Raw genomic sequence first — 22197 nt, 5'->3', positions numbered from 1 at the left:
AAAATGGTGAGATTATGGTCACAGACATAAACCAATTTCTAAACCACTGTAACAGATGCCTACTTCTCTTGTTTGTGATATAATTGGTGACAATAAGCAGTCCAAAGGGAAGAGAGAAAATGACAAAAGAAATTCAGAAATGTGATTCTCCATCTCTAATAAGAACAATTAGCAACAATTATGAACAAAAACATTACTTTCCCTTGAAATCAATTTGTAGAGTTTGTACCATTCAACATTATTAAATTTTGAAAAGCATGATTCAGACTATTGTGCCAGTGAACATTGTGGCTGCAACTTGAGCAAAGTCTAATTCACAACGTTTTGAAATTGTTTCCTTTGCTCGATTACAATTGTAGTTTCATTTTTCTATTCCTGGAAAGGTAGAGTTCCTACATACACGACAAAAGAACGGGCAAACTTTATGAAAGGATTGCTACCTGTGAAAGCTTGCCCACACAAAGAGACTTTGTAAAATGAAAATCAATCCGAGAGCAGGTATAGTCAAGCATAGTTAGTGCCTCCAGAAACATTGTCATGAAAATGCGGAAGAATGGATGAGCTACTGTATTTACAGGCAATGCATTTGGTGAATTTTTACTTATCATTCTCTCTATTCATTGGGGATATGGGGTTTAACATAATCCAACACATCCAGTCCCTTGGCCCCACCCTTACTTCCTGGTTGACCTTTAAATGGAAACTAATTAAGAAATCATAAATCAAGTATTCAATTAGTTGAAACTGCATTTAGAGCTCTGGCAGAAATGTTAGATGCACAATTAGCAGAAATAGCAGGATTTTTGAAGGTCCATAATGATATTTAAATCAAGAGCAAGGTCAAACAAATGCTTCAGGCTTTGTAATAATAAATTGTGGTAATTTAGACAATGAGAGGCCAAGACTGTCAGTGAGGAATCAAAATAAAATTATTCATTAAACTACCAGAATATCTGTAGAAGGCTGACAGACAATTTGATCCACCAACCCATTCATATGACACAAGGGACAACAACTTTCCTGACTTGATTTACTCTAACCAATTTTGATGATGCAAATTTTAAACCAAAAACTAGATTGAAATTAGAGTTGAATTCTCTCTAGGGCGAGGAAGATAGGCTGAAACAAGCTACTTCAGTTTCATCTCAGATGTTGCAAGCTTTTGAAATAATTTAATGGAATTGGAACAAACACTTGAATGTTAGCAGGGGCAGAGTTTGAATTTAAATAGTGTAGAGTCAATGGAAGCTCAGTTCCAACTCTAAGTATCACAACATCATCCTATGCATTAATCTTCACCGTTTGGGTCAATTAAAAGGGTTTCTGGACTATCACATCTGCCTGTCTGCTTGCCTGGGAATATAACACTCAGTGTAATACGCAGTATGCTGTTGTGCTGTGCATTTCACATGTGATTCTATTCTTAACTGAATGGTTAGAGTAAGAAAAATCACCAGTAACGGCCTCCTCAGCCTCCTCTCTAATTCATTGTCAGTACCTATGCCAAAAATCAATATGGCACATTTATTTTCTGTCTGCACACAACATGCACAATAGCAAATAAATAGAGGAAACCAACTCATATATGGACTGATGGTACATGAATTGTTAATCTGAATCCTATGGTCAGAGCGGTCACCTCTACTGAGTTTTCAAGTACAACAAATGAATCCATTCAAACCAATACTAAGCCATGATTTTGAATGTTCCACCTTAAATAGGTTCACATATAACTAATCCATTACGTTAAAATCTACTGTGTAGGAAGGAACTGCAGATTGCTGGTTTACACCGAAGATAGACACAAAATGTTGGAGTAACTCGGGGAGTCAGGCAGCATCTCTGGAGAAAAGGAATAGGTGATGTTTCATTTCCCTCTCCCCTGACGCTCAATCTGAAGAAGGGTCTCGACCTGAAACGCCACCTATTCCTTTTCTTCAGCGATGCTGCCTGCTCCACTGAGTTACTCCAGCTTTTTGTGTCCCTGTTCACTTTAAAATCTACTATCGGTTCAGGACAGATGCAATGGTGGGAAGAGACATGAAAGTCAAAACTTCAATTGTACATCATCCAAATTTACCTCCACTAAATGTGAACTCCCTATGCATGCAAAACCTCATTTTACCTTTAAGATAAACTTTTAAATCTTTGATTTGGCATTTCAGAATCTGCCCTTATATTACTTTTGAATTTTGATTGCTAATCCGCCACTGAAGTGCCTGGGGACATTAAAAAATATATATTTCTGTCATGTTCTGTGTCATGAAGTGCATCACGCCACGCCCCCCAGCTCATCCTACGTCATGGAACCTTTGCTTAATTTTACCAGTTAGATAATATTCTAATGTTGGCAATATTTGATAGCTGGCTCTTTGGGAGTTACAAAAGATGAAGAACATATATGTATTCTTCTGCTACTGTACCAGGATTGGACATAGTTTACTTAAGGGTTCATATTTTTTTAAATCCTAATACAAATGCAGAATATCGACTGAAGAAGGGTCTCGACCCGAAACGTCACCCATTCCTTCTCTCCAGAGATGCTGCCTGTCCCACTGAGTTACTCTATCTTTTTGTGTCTATCTGCAGAATATCTCATATTGTCAGAGCATTTAAAATTCTATTACTGTGCCAATGATGGTTTCAAATGCTTGATACTTGTTGGAAACGTAGCAGAATAAAGAAGTGAGAGTTGCTGTGTAATAATGATTGTATTCAGATTATTATAAGGCTAACAGTGCTCAGTATATCTTTAATAATAGTTCAAGGCTCTTTAAATCCTCTTAGCTGCTTCTTCAATCTATTCCCGCTACTTCCTCACAAATGACCGACCACTGTTCTGATTTAGCTGCTCCTGTTTAAACCTAACAATGTAATCAGTGCTATTGCAAACAATTTATCTGTACTGTACTACATAATAATAATAATAATAATAAATTTTATTTATGGGCGCCTTTCAAGAGTCTCAAGGACACCTTACAAAAATTGAGCATGTAGAGGAAAAACATGTAAGGGGAATGAAATAAATAGTAGAGACATGACTAGTACACAAAGTAAAGACAGAATTCAATACAAAACACAGTATGAGGCAATTAATGCACAGATGAAAAGGGACGGGGACGTGGGGCTAAGGATAGGCAGAGGTGAAGAGATGGGTCTTGAGGCGGGACTGGAAGATGGTGAGGGACACGGAATACATACACACTATGTACTGCATCACAACTAAACTAACAAATGTTCTCTCTGGGTGAGGAGAACTGAGCATGAAGTTTAAAATTTGGAGACAAGAGACTGTAGATGTATTAATCTTGAGTAAGAAACTAAGGAACTCAGCAGACTAGGAAGCAACTATGGAGGGAAAGGAACTCAACATACGTTCCTCCAGAAGCTCTCCTTTCTTTGCCCTAGCTTTTCTGCACCACACAGCAGCATAGTTTTAGCTTCTTCATGTTTATTATGGAGAATTAATTTAGAATAATTTAGAGGCCACATGGAGAGTATTGTTTAAGAAAGAACTGCAGATGCTGGAAAAATCGAAGGTAGACAAAAAATGCTGGAGAAACTCAGCGGGTGAGGCAGCATCTATGGAGAGAAAGAATAGGCGACGTTTTGGGTCGAGACCCTTCTATTGTGTTCAGTTTATGGCAAAATGGTATGGAGATTTACCGAGAAGATTTACTAGGATGTTGCCAGGACTCGAGGGCCTGAGCTATAGGGAGAGGTTGAGCAGGCTTGGACTTTATTTCTTGGAGTGCAGGAGGATGAAGGGTGATCTTATAGAGGTGTACAAAATCATGAGAGGAATAATTGAGTAGACACAGTCTTTTGCCCAAAGTGGGGGAATCGAAAACCAGAGGACATAGGTTTAAGGTGAGGCAGGAAAGATTTAATAGGAATCTGAGGGGTAACTTTTTTACACAAGGGTGGGTGTATGGAATGAGGTGCCAGAGGTAGCTGAGCAGGTATTATCACAACGTTTAAGAAACATTCAGACAGGTACATGGTAGGAGAGGTTGAGAGGGATAAGGGCCAAACGCAGGCAATTGGGGTGAGTGTAAATGGGGCATGTTGGTCGGAGTGGGCAATTGGGGCAAGGGATCTGTTTCCACGTGGAAAAGTTAGAAAAAATGTTTTCTTGTAAGTTCAGGGAACTTTGATTACCACCAAAGATTTACCACCATTATTACACCACCAAAAGAGGTCGGTGGGGGCGCTGCAAGGTGGCAGCCCTGCCAGCAGCGCATTAGTTTTTTCAACTTAAAAATGTTTTTTTAGTGTGTTTAAATGTATTTTTAAAATGTTTCTTTATGTGTCTTATGTGGGGGGTGGTGTGGGGGGGTAAGGGGGAAACCGCTTTGGTCGCCTCTTTCCATGTTTTTCCATGTCGCCTCCCCCGTGGCCTAACACCGAGGATCAGTGCGACCTTTCCCGGAGACGCGCCCGGGGCTTCAGCAGTGGGCGCAGCGTGGACTCTCGTCGCGGAGCGGGCGAGCCCTCGCCGGAGGGGAGCGCTCCGTTTGTTGGCCCGCGGCAGCCTGAAGCCGGGGTCTGCAGAGCTCCAACCGGCGCGGCGTCCTGGGCCTGGGATCCGTCGTTGGGGACCCGAGAGGGGAAGAGCTCCGTCCACCGGCCCGCAGCCAACTTTTACCGCGGGCGCGGCGTGGACTTGCCATCAGGAGCAGGGTCCCTCGCCGAGAACCCCTGAAGGGGAGCTCTGACCGCCGTCCCTGTGGTGCTTTTGGCTGCAGCGCGGCAGGGACTTTAGATCTTCGACCGCCGGCCTGCGGCCTACACCAACCTGAAGCCGCAGTCTCCGGTGGGGAGGCACCATTTCAGAACTTACCTTGTCTACTCATCTGGATGCCCGCAGTGGCGGCTGCGGAGGGTTGAGGTCCCGACCACGGGGGGAAATGGAGGAGGACTGGCCAAATTTTGTGCCTTCCACCACAGTGATGAATGCTGTGGTGGATGTTTATGTTAAATTCTTATTGTGTTTTTGTGTGTTCTTTTTCATTGTACTGCTGCTGGCAAATTCATTTCACTTGCACTTTATGTGCAAGTGACGAATAAAACTGATTGATTGATTGATTGATTGATTATATGTTTTGCAAACATGACATTGTGACATTTTTGATCATGGTTCATAAATTTAAGGGCAGTTCCTGCCTCCCAATGTTATTTTTTGCTGAATACGTAACCCATCAGAATCCGACTGGGAAAAACTCCCCAGCTCTGGTTTTATAACCATTATGAAACCTTGGCAAGAATTCACATGCACAAAGTGGTTACAAAACAACTGGAGGCTGTTCTTGCATGTTCAATGAATAAGCTGCAACATGATTTGTACAACTCCCTCTTGTTATAAAAGCTATATTGTATACAACGCCCCTTGCAGTTTGGTAGGCACTACATAAAGAGTCAGCAACAATACACTGAAGCGTCGAGAGAGAACCCTAGGCAACAACAATGTGAGTCCTAAAATATATTTTCTTGATATAATAACAGTAATTGTATTTTTAAAACAGTAACCCGCTGCATGTGAGTATGTTTATATATTAGTGACATGTAAAATGGGATGAATGTTGCAAAATTCTTGTTTAATTAGAATTAAATTAAATTTGGGTTAAATATAGCTCCATCATCAAATATGTATTCAAACTTTTAAAATGCAAAGTTGATATTTTGCACTAACCTTCAGCTGCAACCGCTTTGCCGTTGAGTTACTTTTACTGTTATGATTATTCAGGTTAAATTATTATACGTCCATTATGTACTCTCTAATGTGTGGTTTGTTCCTCACTCTTAAGGTTTTTAAAGCACTTGAGTGTATAATAACTTCCCTCGTAAGAACAGAAGTCGGCTTTTAAGTCCCTCAAGCCTCCTCTACCATTCAACAAGGTCTCAGTTGATCTTCTGCCCCAACTCAAATTTCCTACCCTTTCCTCATTCCAATGGTCCAATGGCAACTTATTGTCATGCGCACCTAAGTACAGTGATTTTTTTTGCACACAACTCAATGACAATCCTACTATATATTAGGCACAATCATATTAAGTAAAAGAGTGTAAGACACTAGACTGAGTTAGTACACAAAGGCAAAGGGTGTCAATAGACCAGAATCTCCTTCCTGGTTTCAATGAGACCAATACATTATTGTTCTGGAAATGAGGATATAGTATTAACCTCTTGCACTGGGAGTGGGGATAAATATGGGACATTTCAGAAGAACACAAGAAAATAAGAGCAAGATTAGGAGTACTGATGGTATCCTGCAAGCCGGCTTTGCCACTCAAGATGATCATGGCTGATATATGCTGGTCTCAACTTATTTTCCGTCTCAGTTCTCCACAGGCCTCGATTCTTTATCTTTGTAATATTTTTCTATTCCACCTTAAATATTTATAATTATAGAGATTTGCGATCTGAAAAAGGACATTTCTATACAGCTAAGTTTTAAATGACCAGCCTCCTATATTGGAACTATGCACCCTTGTTCATAACTATTCCACCAGTGAAAAGCTCTCAACATCAACACCGTCAAGCCAACATACATCTAAATAAGACCATCCTTCACTCTTCCAAATTCACATGAATAAAGACTATAATTGTTGATCCTCTCTTGATGCAGTGGTAGCTGCACTGTGTGTCTACCCTCTGATCTGCTCTTTTAGCCACAATATTTATGTAATTGCTCCTGTTGGTTTCTGGACAACAGCATGTCCAGAGATGCCTCAGAAAGTTCTTCCCCATGACCATCTCCATGGTGGGCAAGCAATGGTTGACCCATCTATTTAGGGCAGAAAGTAGACTGGGAATGGTGCAGGGATCAGTAAGTCTTGTGCATTGTGGATTGCCCTCTCACAGAGTTTTGAACCATCAAGATGATGGCATGGCTGTAACCACCAAACTTACAGCCCATTTTAATTTTTCACCAAAACATTGTTTCAAGGAATATGATCAGCTACTGAGCAATTCCACAAAAAACATAAAAGAATTATTAACAGAATGTTAAGACATTTATTCTATTTTCTCAAGGTACTGCATTATCAAGAGAAAGAAGACGCTGTGCACCAACTAATGTGCCTAAACAGAAAGCACAGTAGAGTTATGCTACAGTAACAAATGTGAAAAAGTTACCAATTTGAATCAATGCAGTTTTGGTTGAAAGTATTGAGAGCAAAGATTTGCAAATTAAATGTTTGAGGATCTTCAATTTTCATTTGTACCATTGAAGGAGTTAAAAAAATGCTGGCAGAATTTATTCCCATGTGAATTGGCAAAAATAGGTGGCACAAAAGAGCCATCCATCCCAGCTGAATTAAATCTGCCAACAACACAGTAATGGTTCTGGCAAAAGATAAAGATCTTCCAAAAGTAACACAACAGTAAAAGATTTGTGTCTGTGTATAGCCTTTCATAACATCTAGGCATACAGCCAACCAAACAGTTTTGAAATTTAACCCCTGTAATGGAACACATAAATCAATTTCCACAACGCAAGTTCCAGCAGCAGTATAAAAAGAGGCAGAAATGTACCTTGTCGTTCAATAAGATAACAGTCTCAATGGCAGTATACGGCCTAAACCCCATAACCCTTGATTCTCCTGTAGTTTAAGAGGTTTGGGTTTGAAAAGGCTTACTGACTTAATTGCAAGGCTCCACAACTTCAGAGTAAAAAGTGCTCATCCAACTCCTAAGATGCTAACCCTTTATACTATTACTTTGTTACCTGGTTTTATTAGATGCAATAGGCAATAATTATTGATTTTTGCCAGCCATATCTGCATCCAAAAAAGATTGTTGACTTCTTTCACTGCCATCTAGTGATGAGGTAATATCACTGAATAAATATGATTTAAAACTTCATTTGTGTCTCTCGGTCACTTGAATGATTCCAACGTGTATAAACAGAAAAGATAAAATCATTTAAAATACTTTCAATCATGTTTTTTTATCTTCATTTAATAATGAACTTAAATAAGTATATTTTCAAATTGGAGAATGAAAATGCAAACTCTGTACATGTTTCACATGTTTCCGTTTGCTTCTTTTTATCCTTAGGTATTGGATGAGACTGATTCTATTTCTGTTATTTGGTCCGGTGGAAATTTCGAACAGGTCAGAAAATAGATAGATTAGATAAAGACAAAAAAGGAAGAGTGAACTTCAATTTCAATATGATAATATAGTCTGGAATAGTAAAATACTTCACTGGAGCAGGACCACATGTGTCTACATCTGACTTTATGCTTTGTGCTGAATTATAAGAAAGCATATGATTATTTTCAGCTGATTTCTGACGTAAAATTCACATGATGACATTGTATGAGGATAGTGATTATTGCCCTTGTAGTGGCCTGGTCAAGGTCAGGAAAAGACCGGACGCCAGGCGGATTCAAAAGAAGCTTTTTAATTCCAACAGTCCGAGAACACACACACACGACACCCTTATCTCTACCCCTCGGGAGTCGTCAGGAAACCCCATGGCAGACCAACGCCCCTGTCCCTCAATCGGCGAGGGGGATGATCCAAGGAGTGGCCTACCCCCAGGGACCGCCACAGAACGCCACACCCTCACAGTTAAATAGGTTGTCGACAGTGACTACATAGATTCATACTTTAAAAGTATAATTACTTGCATGCTACCACTGGGAAGTTCCGGTAAGGGAGGTTCGCCCTTACAGAATCACAAATCAACACCAAAATATCGGGGATTTGAAAATAAAAATTTGCTGTAATGGAACTGAGTGCAAAAAAAGATTCATAGACACCATTTTTTTATATCTCACAATTTTTGACGCATGCAGATGACACACCTTTGTGTTACAGAAAATTGTGATGTGGACTGTCTTCGTGAAATGGGGTGATGGCATAACGCTGGGGTCGACTGTAGAGAGCTGCAGCTCAGGAAGCTGGAGAGCAAAGTGGGGGCACAGATCAATGTAAAAAAAAGCACATTCAGTTTTAATTCAATCACAAGATGGATTCCTCCACAAAATTAGGCACTTTGTCTTGAGGATGGCAAACCCTTGATGTTATTACAGTAGTGATAGTTTACTAACTCCCTCCATGACTAATTATAGTGTGACATTGGCAATAAGAATACAATAACCTTCATTCTTCTATGAATCAGAAAGTACCCATGAATTGGCTACTGTGTAGAGCAGTGCAATACCAAATTGCAATACCAAAGGAAAATTCTGGGCGAAAACAGAAATAACAACTGCTTCTAGACTTCACCGATGCGTGTTGCGTGGCTAAGTGCTGCAGCTCTATGAGCTGTGACCTCACCGCTCCAGTGGCTCAGGTTCAATTCTGATCTAGGGTGCTGTCTGACTGGAGTTCGCATGTTCTCCCACGACCGACTTATTTCCTCCAGATGCTCCTGTTTCCCTCATGTTCCAAAGACGTGCTGGTTAATATATTAACTGGCTGCAGTATATTGTCCCAAGTATGTAGTGCCTTTGGTGTAGAGGTAAAATCTAGGAGGTGGGGGGTGGAGGGTGGAGGCAGTGAAAGTTATATCAAATGGAGGGGAGAATAGATTGGGATTGGTGTAAAATAAGTGTAAATGAGTGTTTGATGGTCGGGGCAGAACTGTTGGGCTGAAGGGCCTGTTTCTGATCTGTATGACTCCATGTTTAATTAAACAGTATATTATTTAAGTCAACATAGCACAGCTATACAAATCCTAAAGCGTTTAAGAAGGAACTGCAGATACTGGAAAATCAAAGGTAGACAAAAGTGCTGGAGAAACTCAGCGGGTGTGGTAGCATCTATGGAGCGAAGGAAATAGGCAACGTTTCGGGATGAAACCCTTCTTCAGACCTGAAGAAGGGTTTCGGCTCGAAACGTTGCCTATTTCCTTCGCTCCATAGATGCTACCGCACCCGCTGAGTTACTCCAGCACTTTTGTCTACTGTCTATGCAAATCCTAAATGTAGTTTTACAAGCCCCCTATCCTCGAGTTGATGTTAGAACTGAAAATATTAGTTTTATTATCTTAGTTAAGGAAAACAAACATATCTGCTGCTAATTCTTATCCAGTAACTCTTGGTGGATAATGCCCAAAGGGTATCTCATTGAATGAGATATTGATTACATCCTCCACTGAAATTGACTACTGAAACTAAACCATCCCACTCCTCAATGCTCATCTTGTCCATTGGATGGTGCAGCCTAGTAAATAACCTTATCAATTGCTAATATTAATTCTTCAGGGAAGAAAACAAAAGAGTCAAATACTTGGGCCAAACACCCAGAAATTCCCTGAAACATTGTCTGCAAAAGGACTATTTCCAAGTTAGATTTCCTATCCTATTACAACTATTAAAAACAACTGTCATTCTATTAGCATTCATTCAGTATATTCAGCATGAGAAATATTAATAAAAATACAACTTTTACCACCAAGCGATTGAAGGAGATAATCAAGACAATGACTGAATGTTTGATCAAAATGTTGGATAGAGAGGAGTGAGAGTGCGCTTGTTTGTAGTGGTTTAAGGGGAAAGTTCCAAAGCTTTAGGCTGAGGGAATTGCAAACAATGCTGCCAACTATACAACACAGCAATATGGATGGTCAAATGGCTGGAGGTGGAGCTGAACAAATGCAAAGACTGGAAAAAATGGTTTAGAGAGGTTAATGGATCTTCCAAAAATGTACAGTAACCATCAGTTAACACGTTATACAAGGCAGACATGGAAAATGAGTTCAAGAATGATTTAGCACTCATCTCCCTGCTACCTTCAGGTAGAAGGTACAGGAGCCTGAAGACTGCAACAACCAGGTTCAGGAATAGCTACTTCCCCACAGCCATCAGGCTATTAAACCTGGCTCGGACAAAACTCTGATTATTAATAACCCATTATCTGTTATTTGCACTTTATCAGTTTATTTATTCATGTGTGTATATATTTATATCATGGTATATGGACACACTTATCTGTTTTGTAGTAAATGCCTACTATGTTCTGTTGTGCTGAAGCAAAGCAAGAATGTCATTATCCTAGACAGGGACACATGACAATAAACTCACTTGAACTTGAACTTGGCTAATCTTCACTCTTAATGTTCTTTTCTTTCAGCAATAACTCTAGACCAGTTCACTGCAAAGAACGAAAAGAATGTTTAAATTATGAACTGATTTGCGAAATCTCAGGTTATGAGGTGAGATGCAGATTTTCAATTTTGCAATTTACAGACAGCATACAGTGCATTGACTTGTAATGTTTTCACAAGTTATAGGTATAGGAGTAGAATTTGGCCATTTGGTCCATCGAGTCTACTCCACCATTCAATCATGGCTGATCTCTATCTCCTAATACCATTTTCTTGCCTTCTCCCCATAACCCTTGACACCCGTTGCTACATAATGAATAAATAGAAATTAAAGAAGTTGTCAGATTCTATCATTAGTTCCTTCATAGATTCTTCACCATCAAATAACTCTACAATACATCCAATAGAACAATTGTTAGAGAATGTATTCAACATACTAAATAAGTACTGACACATAATAGATAAATTCATGGTGCTATTGACACAATTGTCCTTTCAATACTGGATATGATTAGGATTTGAATTTGATTCAGACTAAATCTTATATTTATATGGGCCAAGTAGTGAAGCTGTTTGGAGGTGAACAAGGTGCTTAGTGTTTAACCATATTCTTTCATGTGCTGCTTCACATTCAGGTCCGTCATTATAAAGCATCAAGGTGGATAGCAACCAACGTTACAAGTTTTTTTATGGAATTCGCCAGCTATGAAGGATTCACAAAGCTCTTTCATTACATCCAAGGAAAAAACGAAGAAGGTAGAAAATAACCTTGAATAGCAATTCATGTTACTGCAATAATTACCAGCAAATTACATATTATATTTCAAAGCAAAACAGTTCCTTTCACACAAGAAATTACAGAATATTACAAAAATGTACTGCTGATTTACAAATCCGAAGACTTAGGTTCGATCCAGATCTTAGGTGTTGTGCACTGTCAGGGTAGACTTTGCACATCCTCCTTGTAACCATGTGGGTTTCCCTTCGTTGCTGGTTTGCTTCCTCATTCCAAGCACATTAATAAATCTAATGTTACTGTAAAATACCCCTCAGAGCGGGTAAATGCCAGAAAGGATTAAGGAGAGATTGATAGGCAAGAGAGAAAGAATAACTTATCGGAGTATCGTGAAAAAAAGGTGACAGAAGACTGCCCCATTATTCATCCTCTCAGCCTGAATGGCACAACAGGAATCAAGCAAGATGGAGAAGCCACAACAGTGTTAAAAATAATGAAACAATTTTTTTACGTTTAGGTATTTGAAACTCATTAATATGTTTGCCCGGTTACTGAGAAAGGTTGTGTCAAGATTCTACAAACATCAAACAGGTTGGTGGTAAGATGCGTATTTTAGGAACAGAGGAAGGTGGAGACTCAGAGGAATTGAGAGGAAGGAATTATAAAGAAAGGGATTTCTATATAGCATTCTCTGCTATATTTCAAAAATAAAGCATTTCACAAATGACTGGAATCAAAGTTTAGAGGGATCTGGATGTGATCTTGGAGGAAAACAACAATAGGCATGTTACTCTTAAGCATAAGAATGGTAAGAAAGAATGGTGCAATGATCTTGGGGAGCATGTATTGATACAGAATAGGTAATCAGCAATGCAACTTGTGAAGAGAGGAAGGCTGCTAGAAACTTTATTAGGGAGGAAATGGTGGAGGTACAAGATGAAAGTAAGCAGTCTTTGTGACAGTCAGGATATGAGAACTTAAATTTGTCACAGGGTCTCCACAGATGCAAATAGTCAGATTAGGACTAAAACAGTGGCTAGGTATGAAATGGGAAGTGACTAGTGACCAATGTGTAGGATTCAAGTCTTCTTAGCATTTCCTGGAAAAAGTTACAATTTATTAAAATTGTACATCAAAAATTCCAAGAGTAATCAACAAAGCTGATGGACATAAAACAGTGCCTTGTTGATGCGTGTGTATACTTTGGCTGATCCCTTCTCTGTAGATAAAGTAACTGAGGGAACAAAACACAGATGAGGAAGAGGTGACAAAGTATGGTACTTTTAGCAACTCTCATAGTAATAATGTACATAGAAGCATATACTGTATAAGTTGCAACACAAAACACAAGTCATTAAACTAAACAGTTGTGTCAATGTTTTTTCCGTACAAGTGAATCAAATTGTTCTATTCACATTTACCCACTCTGTTAACATATTGTTATTTCCCAAAGTTTTTCTTTAATTTCGATACAAAATGTACAGCGATTACAGTACTAGAAACTATAAGGGGACTTTGATAAGGGCTATTTTAGTGTCAGACCAATGAAAATGTATAGTGACACAATACACACGTTCTATTTTGCATACGCTGATATGCTGGAGAAAATCTGCATCAGGAAGGATTAGGTGAATAAATCACCAAGGTCTGACAGGATCTATCCAAAGGTGCTAAAGGAATAAAGTGAGGATATTGCTGGGGCTCTAACAGAGACATTTTGCATGTTTGTTAGCAATTGTTGAAATAGCAGAAGTTGAGGAGTTGTCCCCTTGTTCAAAACTAGGTCGAGGTACAAGCCTGGAAACAATGGAACAGTACGCCTTACATCATTGGTGCGTAAATTGTTGGAGAAGATTCTGAGGGACAGGTTTTATGTTCACTTGGAAAGACAGGAAATGATTAGTAGTCAGCTTGGGAGATCATGCCTCACAAAATTCATTTGAGTTTTTTTGAGGCGGCAACTAAGAAAATTGATGAAGGCGAAACACTGGACAAACGCTTGGTTAAAACACTGGATAAGCATCCTAATATTTGGACTATTGAGATCAAACATGAGTTTGAATCCCAGCATGACAGCTGGCTAGTTGTGTACAGTAACCTCATTCTAACGGACCATATGGGGGGAATGGTGTCCATTATTGTCGATTGTCCACTATAACCAAGTATGGTATTATCACTGCATAAGTAGTATAAAGAAACAACTGCAGTCTCTGGTTAATACACAAATTAACACAGAGTGCTGGAGTAACTCAGCTGATCAAGCATCATCTCTGGAGAACATGGTTGGGTTTCGTTTCGCGTCGGGAATCCAAGTGGGTTGACCGTCCTGGGCTGCTGGTGGCTTGCGGAGAGGCAAGAAATTGCAGAGTCATTGGTAGCAGCCCGCCGGTGTGCAGATAATGGTGGTGGCGGCTGTGGCGTCAGCTATGGCTGTGATGGTGGAGGTGGCAGCGGCATTGACGGTAGTGTTGGGAGGGGCTGTGGTGATGGCGGTGGTATTGGCAGGCATGGCTGGGATGGCAGTAGTGACTGCGGTGATGGTGGCGACTACGGTGGTGGCAGCAGCATCAGTGGTAGTGACGGTTGGGGGAGCATCTGAGCTGGTGGTGAAGGCAGTGGCAACAGGCGCAGCCTGGAACCGATCAGGGTGGCGGTGGTGGTGACTATGGTGGTGGTGCCGAAGGTGGCCGCAATGATGGCAGGCGGTGCCTGGTGTGGTCAGGGTGGCAGTGGTGGTAGTAGTGGTGGTGATGGCGACAGGCAGGGCCTGGAAGGGGGAAGATCTGGAGCAGCCGGGGAGGCAGTGATAGACATGGCAGCAGCGTGATCCAGACGCCCCATGCTGCAGCGGTGGGTGAAATGGTGCCAGCATTATACATCAATCCGTTATACAGAGGTCCATTAAATCGAGGGTTTACTGTAATTAAATAAAAGGGGAATTAATGTTATTGGTAACAGTGTCCATTGGATTGTTGTAAATGTCACGTGCTTCACTTCCTTTGAGGACGATAATTTGCAATTCTTATCTGGTCTTGCCCATGTGAAATTTCTGTTAAAATTATCCTCAGATAGTCTTGCAAGCTTGTGGTTGAGAAACAGTCAGAAGTAAGCAATAAATGTGGGTCTTGCCTCTAATATATGTATCCCATCGATGATTTTTAATATCAAACATACTTGCTGACCACTGCCTGATTTAACCTTGCGTTCTTTTCTGTTCAACTTGACTTTGCTTAGGACCACAGGATTTGCAGCAGACAGTATATTGACATAGTATGAAGATTATATTCTGCATCTATAACTTATTTTTCCAGGATTTCTCCCAATCCCTGTCAAGCTGTGACATATAGGGATATATTCTACCGATTATGACCAAATTATTTATTATTATTTCAACACAGGCAAGAAAATTGACATGACAGCTCCTGTTCTGCTTAAGATCCCTGAAAATGAAAGAATAATGGAAATCAAGAACTACACTATACACATTTTGTTGCCAGCTATTTTTCACGAAAATCCCCCAACACCCATTGACTCTGACGTAAGTATTTCAAGATTGGTATATCGAGCGGGAACCAATTACATTTGCTTCTAAATAGACACAAAATGCAGGAGGAACTCAGCTGGACAGGCAGCATCTCTGAAGAGAAGGAATGGGTGACCTTTCTGGTCGAGACCCTTCTTCAGACATTTGTTTCTCCCTCTTTGTGAAACATTATTATTCAGTGGTTGAAAGGCAGGGCATCAATGCACTCAATATATTCAATATCACTTTTCACATGGCTATCAAGTGAGTGAATTAACCTCTAATTTCAAGACATATTCTGAAGTGGGGGCCTATGGATAAAAGTGAATCTGCCTAACACATAATAGCAACTTAACGCAACAAGGTATGAAGGTCATTTAACTTAAACCGCTGGGCACTTTATAAATTTGTCATTAATTCATTAGCTCCAAGCTACATAGATGTATTGCATCACAACAGTAAATTATTTTCTTAAGAAGTTGCCACTGAAATGCCACAACTAAAATGTGTCTATCCAGGCAGCAACGCTGTTCATTTACCTCAAAACAAGCTAGACTCAAGAATATTTATTTTCAGTTTAATCATTTTTGTTTTAATAATTCTCTTTATATGCTAAAATCTAGATTGTATTGACTCATGAATGTTGGCTGCGGGCTTAGCAATGTATAGAAGGAGAAAAAGAGACAAGTTTTGCCCTTGAAGCTTTTACTCTCTGAAGACTAACATCACATTTCCATTAATTGCCTATCAAATTAGACGTAACTTATTAAGTTTTGGATTTTAGACTCTAAAACCTAAAAGTTATCCTTTTATGGTGCTAGTATCACTACGATGAACTTTTAATATAGGGATTCCTTTTATCACATTAAGCAATTGATCCCTGTCATTTAACATTTCTAATTTTTATCTGGCGACACCTAATCATTTTTCTTTCATATGAATAGGTTTATTTTATTGATTTACCAGAGATGTATGCTTTCGTGAAATCCTTTGGGGGCTGGTTACTGACATGGAATTCAAAATTCTATTCCTCAAGACTGAAAGCAGAACTGAGTAAAGCTGACCGGAAATTTGTCTCCGGCTATTATTATGGTGCTGGCTACAACAGGTAAAAATATGACCAGTTTGGTGATTGAATTTGGTGTAAAACTGGATAATATAGTGAAAGGATTACCCCTGTGGTTTAAGATATTTTCTGTCCTTTATTTAGTTCAAATATTTTAAATGGGCAGATAATCCTTTAACTTCACCTGTTGAACATCTATGCAACACAGTTGGCAATCTGAGTGCAGGATAACAGCCTATATCAGATGCCAATGATGAGAGAGTAAGGTCCAACGGAAGTAGAGTATACTTTTTACAGCTGTTTAATATAATGATATCAAGAACGGTACTGTGGTGATAAATTGCTGCTCTAATATGGGACAACAGATGTTTCAAATTAATTTCTCACATTATGAGATTGGAGTCCTGGCAATTGCAATGGTAAAAGAAGTCAAGCAAAAGCAAAATATCTGAAAAGAGGAAAATCGTTTTGTGAATACTTTTAATAGTGGCTAGGCTATGGAGACAGAATGTGCCCATCTTCCTTGTCATTTTTTTGTTTCCTCGCATCAGCTCAGAAGAGGTGGAAGTTGAAGATAAAGAGTGGGGGTAATGTTTCAATCCGTAACGTGCATTATGTATGTTAATTTGCAAGTATTCACCTCAGTAAAAATTGACTTTATTAAAATAACTTTTTTATTTATTTTTCCTGTAGCCCTATGACATTAATTGATCGGCACAATGAAGTGTGGTATATCGCAGAAGGAACTCCAGTATGTTCAACCTCAGACCCTGACTTGGCCATATAGGAACCTCTTGAAGAACTTTCCATGTGACATTTTGTCTGGTCCATGCTAAAACACATCATATTTGTAATCATAGCTTGTGGCATCAAAGAAAGGAAATTGCCATTATTACCAGTCTGGATTGACAGAACATGGCTGATGACATTCTACTCTTATTGCTCGAAAAACACACTGATCATTATTTTCCACTTTTAAAATGGCGAGATTAGATTAACATAGGTCATGATATTAAGCTTCTTGTACCAAAGCTAAAACGTTTTTGCATGAGGGATTTCTTTTGCATTCTAATAGTTGTTAATATTTAATTATAAGAGATGAATAAGTTTTCATTATTTCCAGGATCCTTTCACTTTTTTGCCTCTTCAATGCCTCAGCTCTCAACAGATAATTGACCACATGAACATTTTAAACTACTGGCAAAAAAAAAAACTGTACTGATATTTTGTTACACACACAATTGACCAATACACAACTCCATTTGCAACTGGAGGTCATTGATGCATTTTTAAAGATGTTTGGTTGCGGAACTTTATCAGAATTAAAAATATGAACATCTGACACTATAGCAAAATAAACTTTGTGATTTGGCTTTTGAGAAATAATTGTGGTTGAATAATTATTTGTTGTTTTCAATCTTCTAGTTTTCCCAGCACTTAATTGATGCTACAGGCTGGTGATGGCCACAAAACTGCCCAGGGGATATCTTAAAACAATAATTGAGTAATGTGGTATTTCAATATTGAACATAACTATGTTATTACTTCAGCCTTGTCAGAATTTTCAGTAATCTCTGTTGTGAGACTTCATACCATGGAATTATTCAACAAATGTCATGCTTCATTGGAGCCTCTGTAGGACGCAATGGTTTACTACATCTAATGTTTGAAATATAATATGAACACCTCATTAGGCAATTAACTTTAATTCATCACCTGCACAATAAACCCTCACAATTATGGACATCTATACAACGGATTTCGATTATTGTGGACCGAGGCTTCCGTTTGTGGTAGTGGTTGGCTGCCAGCGCACAGCGTAGGGGGGGAGAGATCGAACAGTAAAACACTCTTGAAGAGTGTTGCAGCGTTTGCTACAAAGTGAGGTCCTGGGGTGTTAGATGCAGACACAGTGCATGCCACTGCGTTACCCTGGCAGTGTGTGCCTTTGTTGCATGATAATGGAGGGAGGTTCCCATTGCACCGCCCCCCCCACTTCCTCAATGTTACCATGAGCCGGCGCCACGTGGCATGCTTCCTGTTGTGGGAGCAGAGAAAGTGAGCAGCATGAAGGCGGCATGAGTACTGGGCCCGCCTCCAGTGCACTACATGTGGGGACAGGGGCTCTGCAACTCCTCGCCCTGTGAACTCCCGCTGGTTTAACCCTCCCTCCAATGCCGCATTTATTCCCACCCGGCGTTAGGTTAATCTTTATTATTTACCTCCCACACCCGGTTACAACGGATAATCAGCAATATCGTAACCATTCTCCCCCGGTGGTTCGTTATTGCGAGGGTTTACTGTTCTTCATAACTACAAATTAATTCTTAGAGGAAATGGAAAGCATTTTGGGGAAAATTCACCTTTTCAAATATGCCCACATATTGAATTTGATATTCTATATGTCTGAATAATAAATTGTATTTGCAAATGCAAGCTGTTATATAGTTCATTGTGCTAAATAAAATAGATATTTGTTGAATATCATTTTTATGTCTTTCTATGATGTTGTTTCCAGCTGTTTTACCATCTCCATATCACTCTAATCCCCTACCTGAACACAGAGATCTTCATTGAAAAATAAACAGTGAAGTAAGGGGAGAATTATAAGGCAAATTTATTTTATTTGCTGTCAGCATAAAGCCTCAGCTGCTGTAAGTACATTTCGGGAAATCTCATTTAATTTAACATGTGGTAAACCAATATCCATTCCAACAGTGGGGCTACCTACCATCATCATTTATTGCTTTTTTGAATTTATCTATTTGTTGAAATCTGGGCATTGCTGACAAAGCCAGCATTTATTGCCCATCACATTTTTCCATTGGGAGGTTGGTGGTGAGCCACTTTGTTGAACTGCTGAAATTGTGCTGTGAACATATATCAATAACGTTGGTGAGAGGGGGCTCTAGGATTTTACGCCCAGCAGTGATGAAGAAATAGCAATATATTTACAAGTCAAATGGTGTGTAACTTGAATGACAGTGCAGTGACGATTGTGTTTCCCTACTCCTGTAGATTTTCTTATTCACGTTTGAACCAATGCCTGAAAATTTCATGGGGTCTGGAGTCATTACTGGGAATCTTTGGAACTCTCTTCATCAAAGATTGTGAAAGCAGAATTGATAAATATTTAGGCACAGGTAGATAGATTCTTGATAAGCAAGGGTCGAATGGTTCCGATAAATGGAATGATGGAGTTCAATCAGCCAGAATTAGGCCTCTCGGCTATTTCAGTCTACTCTGCCATTCGTGCCGTAGAGTAGAGTAGGCAGAGTAGACTGAAATAGCCGAGAGGCCTAATTCCTTTCCTAATTCACATGTTCCCTTTCAAGTATTCCTGCCTGTGTAAAACAAACAAACTTCTCCAATGCATGTTATACACCTGTACCACTGAGTACAAGGGAAAATGCTTCCAAATATCAGCAAAAAGTCACAAAGATTACATGCTTCAATTTTATTTTCTTGGATTCAGTTTTGACAATTTGAACATGCTCTTCCAATGGAGGTCATTATTTGCTAGAATTATAGAAAATTGACATCATAATTATAATTAGTAACAAACATTGTAATATACATTGTAGACTCATTTGTCCAAAATATGTGCAGAACTGGTAACTAGAACTTAGTGATGGTTTCTGGTAAGTGAAGGTTTCTGAACATTCTGTAAGCTATCCAACTTTTCAAAAACTGTTGCCATCATGCTCATTTTCTGTGGACAGTACATGCCGTCCCCTACTTCAAATTGTTCTGCTTGTTGAGATGTACAAAGTTCCAAGATATTTAATTAAATTTCTAAACACCACAAGCCGTTGTACATTACTAAGCCTCTCAATGTCAGCAAAACAAAGGTACAGGTCATTGACTTCAGGAAGCAGAGGGATGGGGGAATACACACTCCAGCCTGTATCAATGGTGCTGAAGTGGTTATCATTGAGATCTTCGAGTTCATAGGTGCAAATATCACAAACAATGTGTCCTGGTTCAAAACATTGACGATACAGCCAAGAAAGTGCTGCAACACCTCTAGTACCTCAATGGTTCAATGGGACTTTATTGTCACGTATACCTAAGCACAGTAATTTTTTTTGGTGCTTACAGTTCAGTGACAATCCTACTATACATTACACACAATCATACAAGTACATGAGTATAAGACAGTAGAACACACTGAGGCAGCACACATTTAAGAGTTGCCACGTTTCAGGCACCACCTTGTAGCCTTCAAGTCCCAAGTTTTAAAAAATGTTAGTCTTAACATGGCCATAAAGACCCTTTGTCCCGACAGCGGCACTGGGTTGGAGTTACGGAGTTGGCCTTTGCAGGTGATGTACTGATGTCCTCTACGGCTGTTCCACCACTCCGTGCCACTGCAGGCTGCAGTCGATCTGCATGCTCACCACTTGGAGCGACTCACCACTCAGCCACTTCTTCAGGGCCTCCAGCAGCCCACTCCACCGACTCAACTGCTCTAACACCTCGACGTCGTCCCATTAACGCGCCATCCCTCGTCTCCGACCGCCATCGCTCAGCCCCCGTGCACCGGTGTGTCTCTCACTGCTGACCGAGAGCGCCTCCGATGGCGCAGGTGGCAAGCCCCCAGCCCACTGACCGGCATCGTTTCTTTTTTCCATCCGCCGCCGCTGTCACCATCTTGAAGGGGCAACTCAGAAGACAAAGGAAATTATGTAAAAGAAAATACTTTTGCCTTCCATCACAGTGGGTTCACTGTGATGGATGTTTGTGTGAACTAAATTGTGTGTATGTCTAGAAATTGTCTGTTTGTATGGCTGTGGAAACGAAATTTCGTTTGAGCCTCACTGAGGCTCAAATGACAATAAAATTGTATTGTATTGTGTATTGTATTGTATTGTATGTCTCCAAAGACTCGAACACATTTCTACAGATGCACCATTAAAAGCATCCTATTGGGATGTTTCACAGCTTAGTATGGCAAGTTCAAGTTCAAGTTCGTGAGTTTATTGTCATGTGTCCCTGTATAGGACAATGAAATTCTTGCTTTGCTTAAGCACACAGAAAATAGTAGGCATTTACTACAAAACAGATAAATGTGTCCATATACCATGATATAAATATATACTCACTCTATACCCATGACTGCTCAACTGCTCAAGACTGCGAGAAATTGCACAGCTGTGAACACTGCCCAGTTCATCACACAAACCAGTCTCCCCATCCACACTCCCCCATCCACTCGATCATGCAGCCTCAGAAAAGCATCCAACATAATCAAGGACCACTCACACCCCAGTCATTCTCTCCTCTTCTCTCCCCCCTTGGGCAGAAGAAACAACAGCATTAAAGTACACATCACCAGACTTAAGAACAGTTTCATACCCAGTTATCATACTCTTGATTTGACTTCTCGTACATTACGATAGAATTCCCATTCTTCCAATCTACCTCTTTGCAGTCCTTGCACTATTTTAATCTGCACTCTATCTGCAGTAATAACGCAATATTCTTATTTTCTCTTTTGCACTACGCAATGTATTTGTGTATGGTATAGTTTGCGTGGATAGCACACAGTCTTTCACTGTATCTTGGTATATGTCACAATAATAAACTAATACCAATTTGGCAGAAAGACACATTACTAGCATTAAGACCTCCAGTTTAAATTCCATTTGGAATATTTTGGAGGACCAGGAATCCGAGAACCTTGTGTGCCTAGAGGTGGGATGGGCCATTGCAAGATCTTTTTTGCAAAGTTGGAGTCTCAGCACCATCCTTGTCCGCAAGGCGACTGCACTGCTGATTAGATCATCATCCATTTTCTTCCAAACAAT

The 22197-nt window shown here is 39.9% G+C and overlaps 1 protein-coding gene and 1 long non-coding RNA gene across 3 annotated transcripts; one reads left to right on the top strand and one right to left on the bottom strand.

The window, feature by feature from the left end:
- Positions 1-927: 927 nt before the first annotated feature.
- LOC116991917 lies at positions 928-18077 on the bottom strand. Its single transcript, XR_004416926.1, has 3 exons — positions 18042-18077; positions 1017-1020; positions 928-941 (listed from the first exon to the last, which is right to left on the bottom strand). It is a non-coding gene; the product is annotated as an uncharacterized LOC116991917 (long non-coding RNA).
- LOC116991915 (heme-binding protein 2-like) lies at positions 5340-18869 on the top strand. Of its 2 annotated transcripts, XM_033050894.1 has the most exons (8): positions 5340-5468; positions 8062-8118; positions 11089-11170; positions 11698-11818; positions 15197-15336; positions 16266-16429; positions 16939-16974; positions 17081-18869. In XM_033050894.1, coding segments are annotated over exons 1-8 (696 nt in total). In that variant the 5' UTR covers positions 5340-5466; the 3' UTR covers positions 17175-18869. The 2 variants fall into 2 exon arrangements, with proteins under 2 accessions (XP_032906785.1, XP_032906786.1); XM_033050895.1 differs by lacking the exon at positions 16939-16974 and having other exon boundaries at positions 5342-5468.
- Positions 18870-22197: the final 3328 nt, after the last annotated feature.

The sequence above is a fragment of the Amblyraja radiata genome, chromosome 35 (assembly GCF_010909765.2).
Source record: "Amblyraja radiata isolate CabotCenter1 chromosome 35, sAmbRad1.1.pri, whole genome shotgun sequence".
Lineage (NCBI taxonomy): Eukaryota > Metazoa > Chordata > Chondrichthyes > Rajiformes > Rajidae > Amblyraja > Amblyraja radiata.
This window is presented reverse-complemented; position numbering and strand designations above follow the sequence as displayed.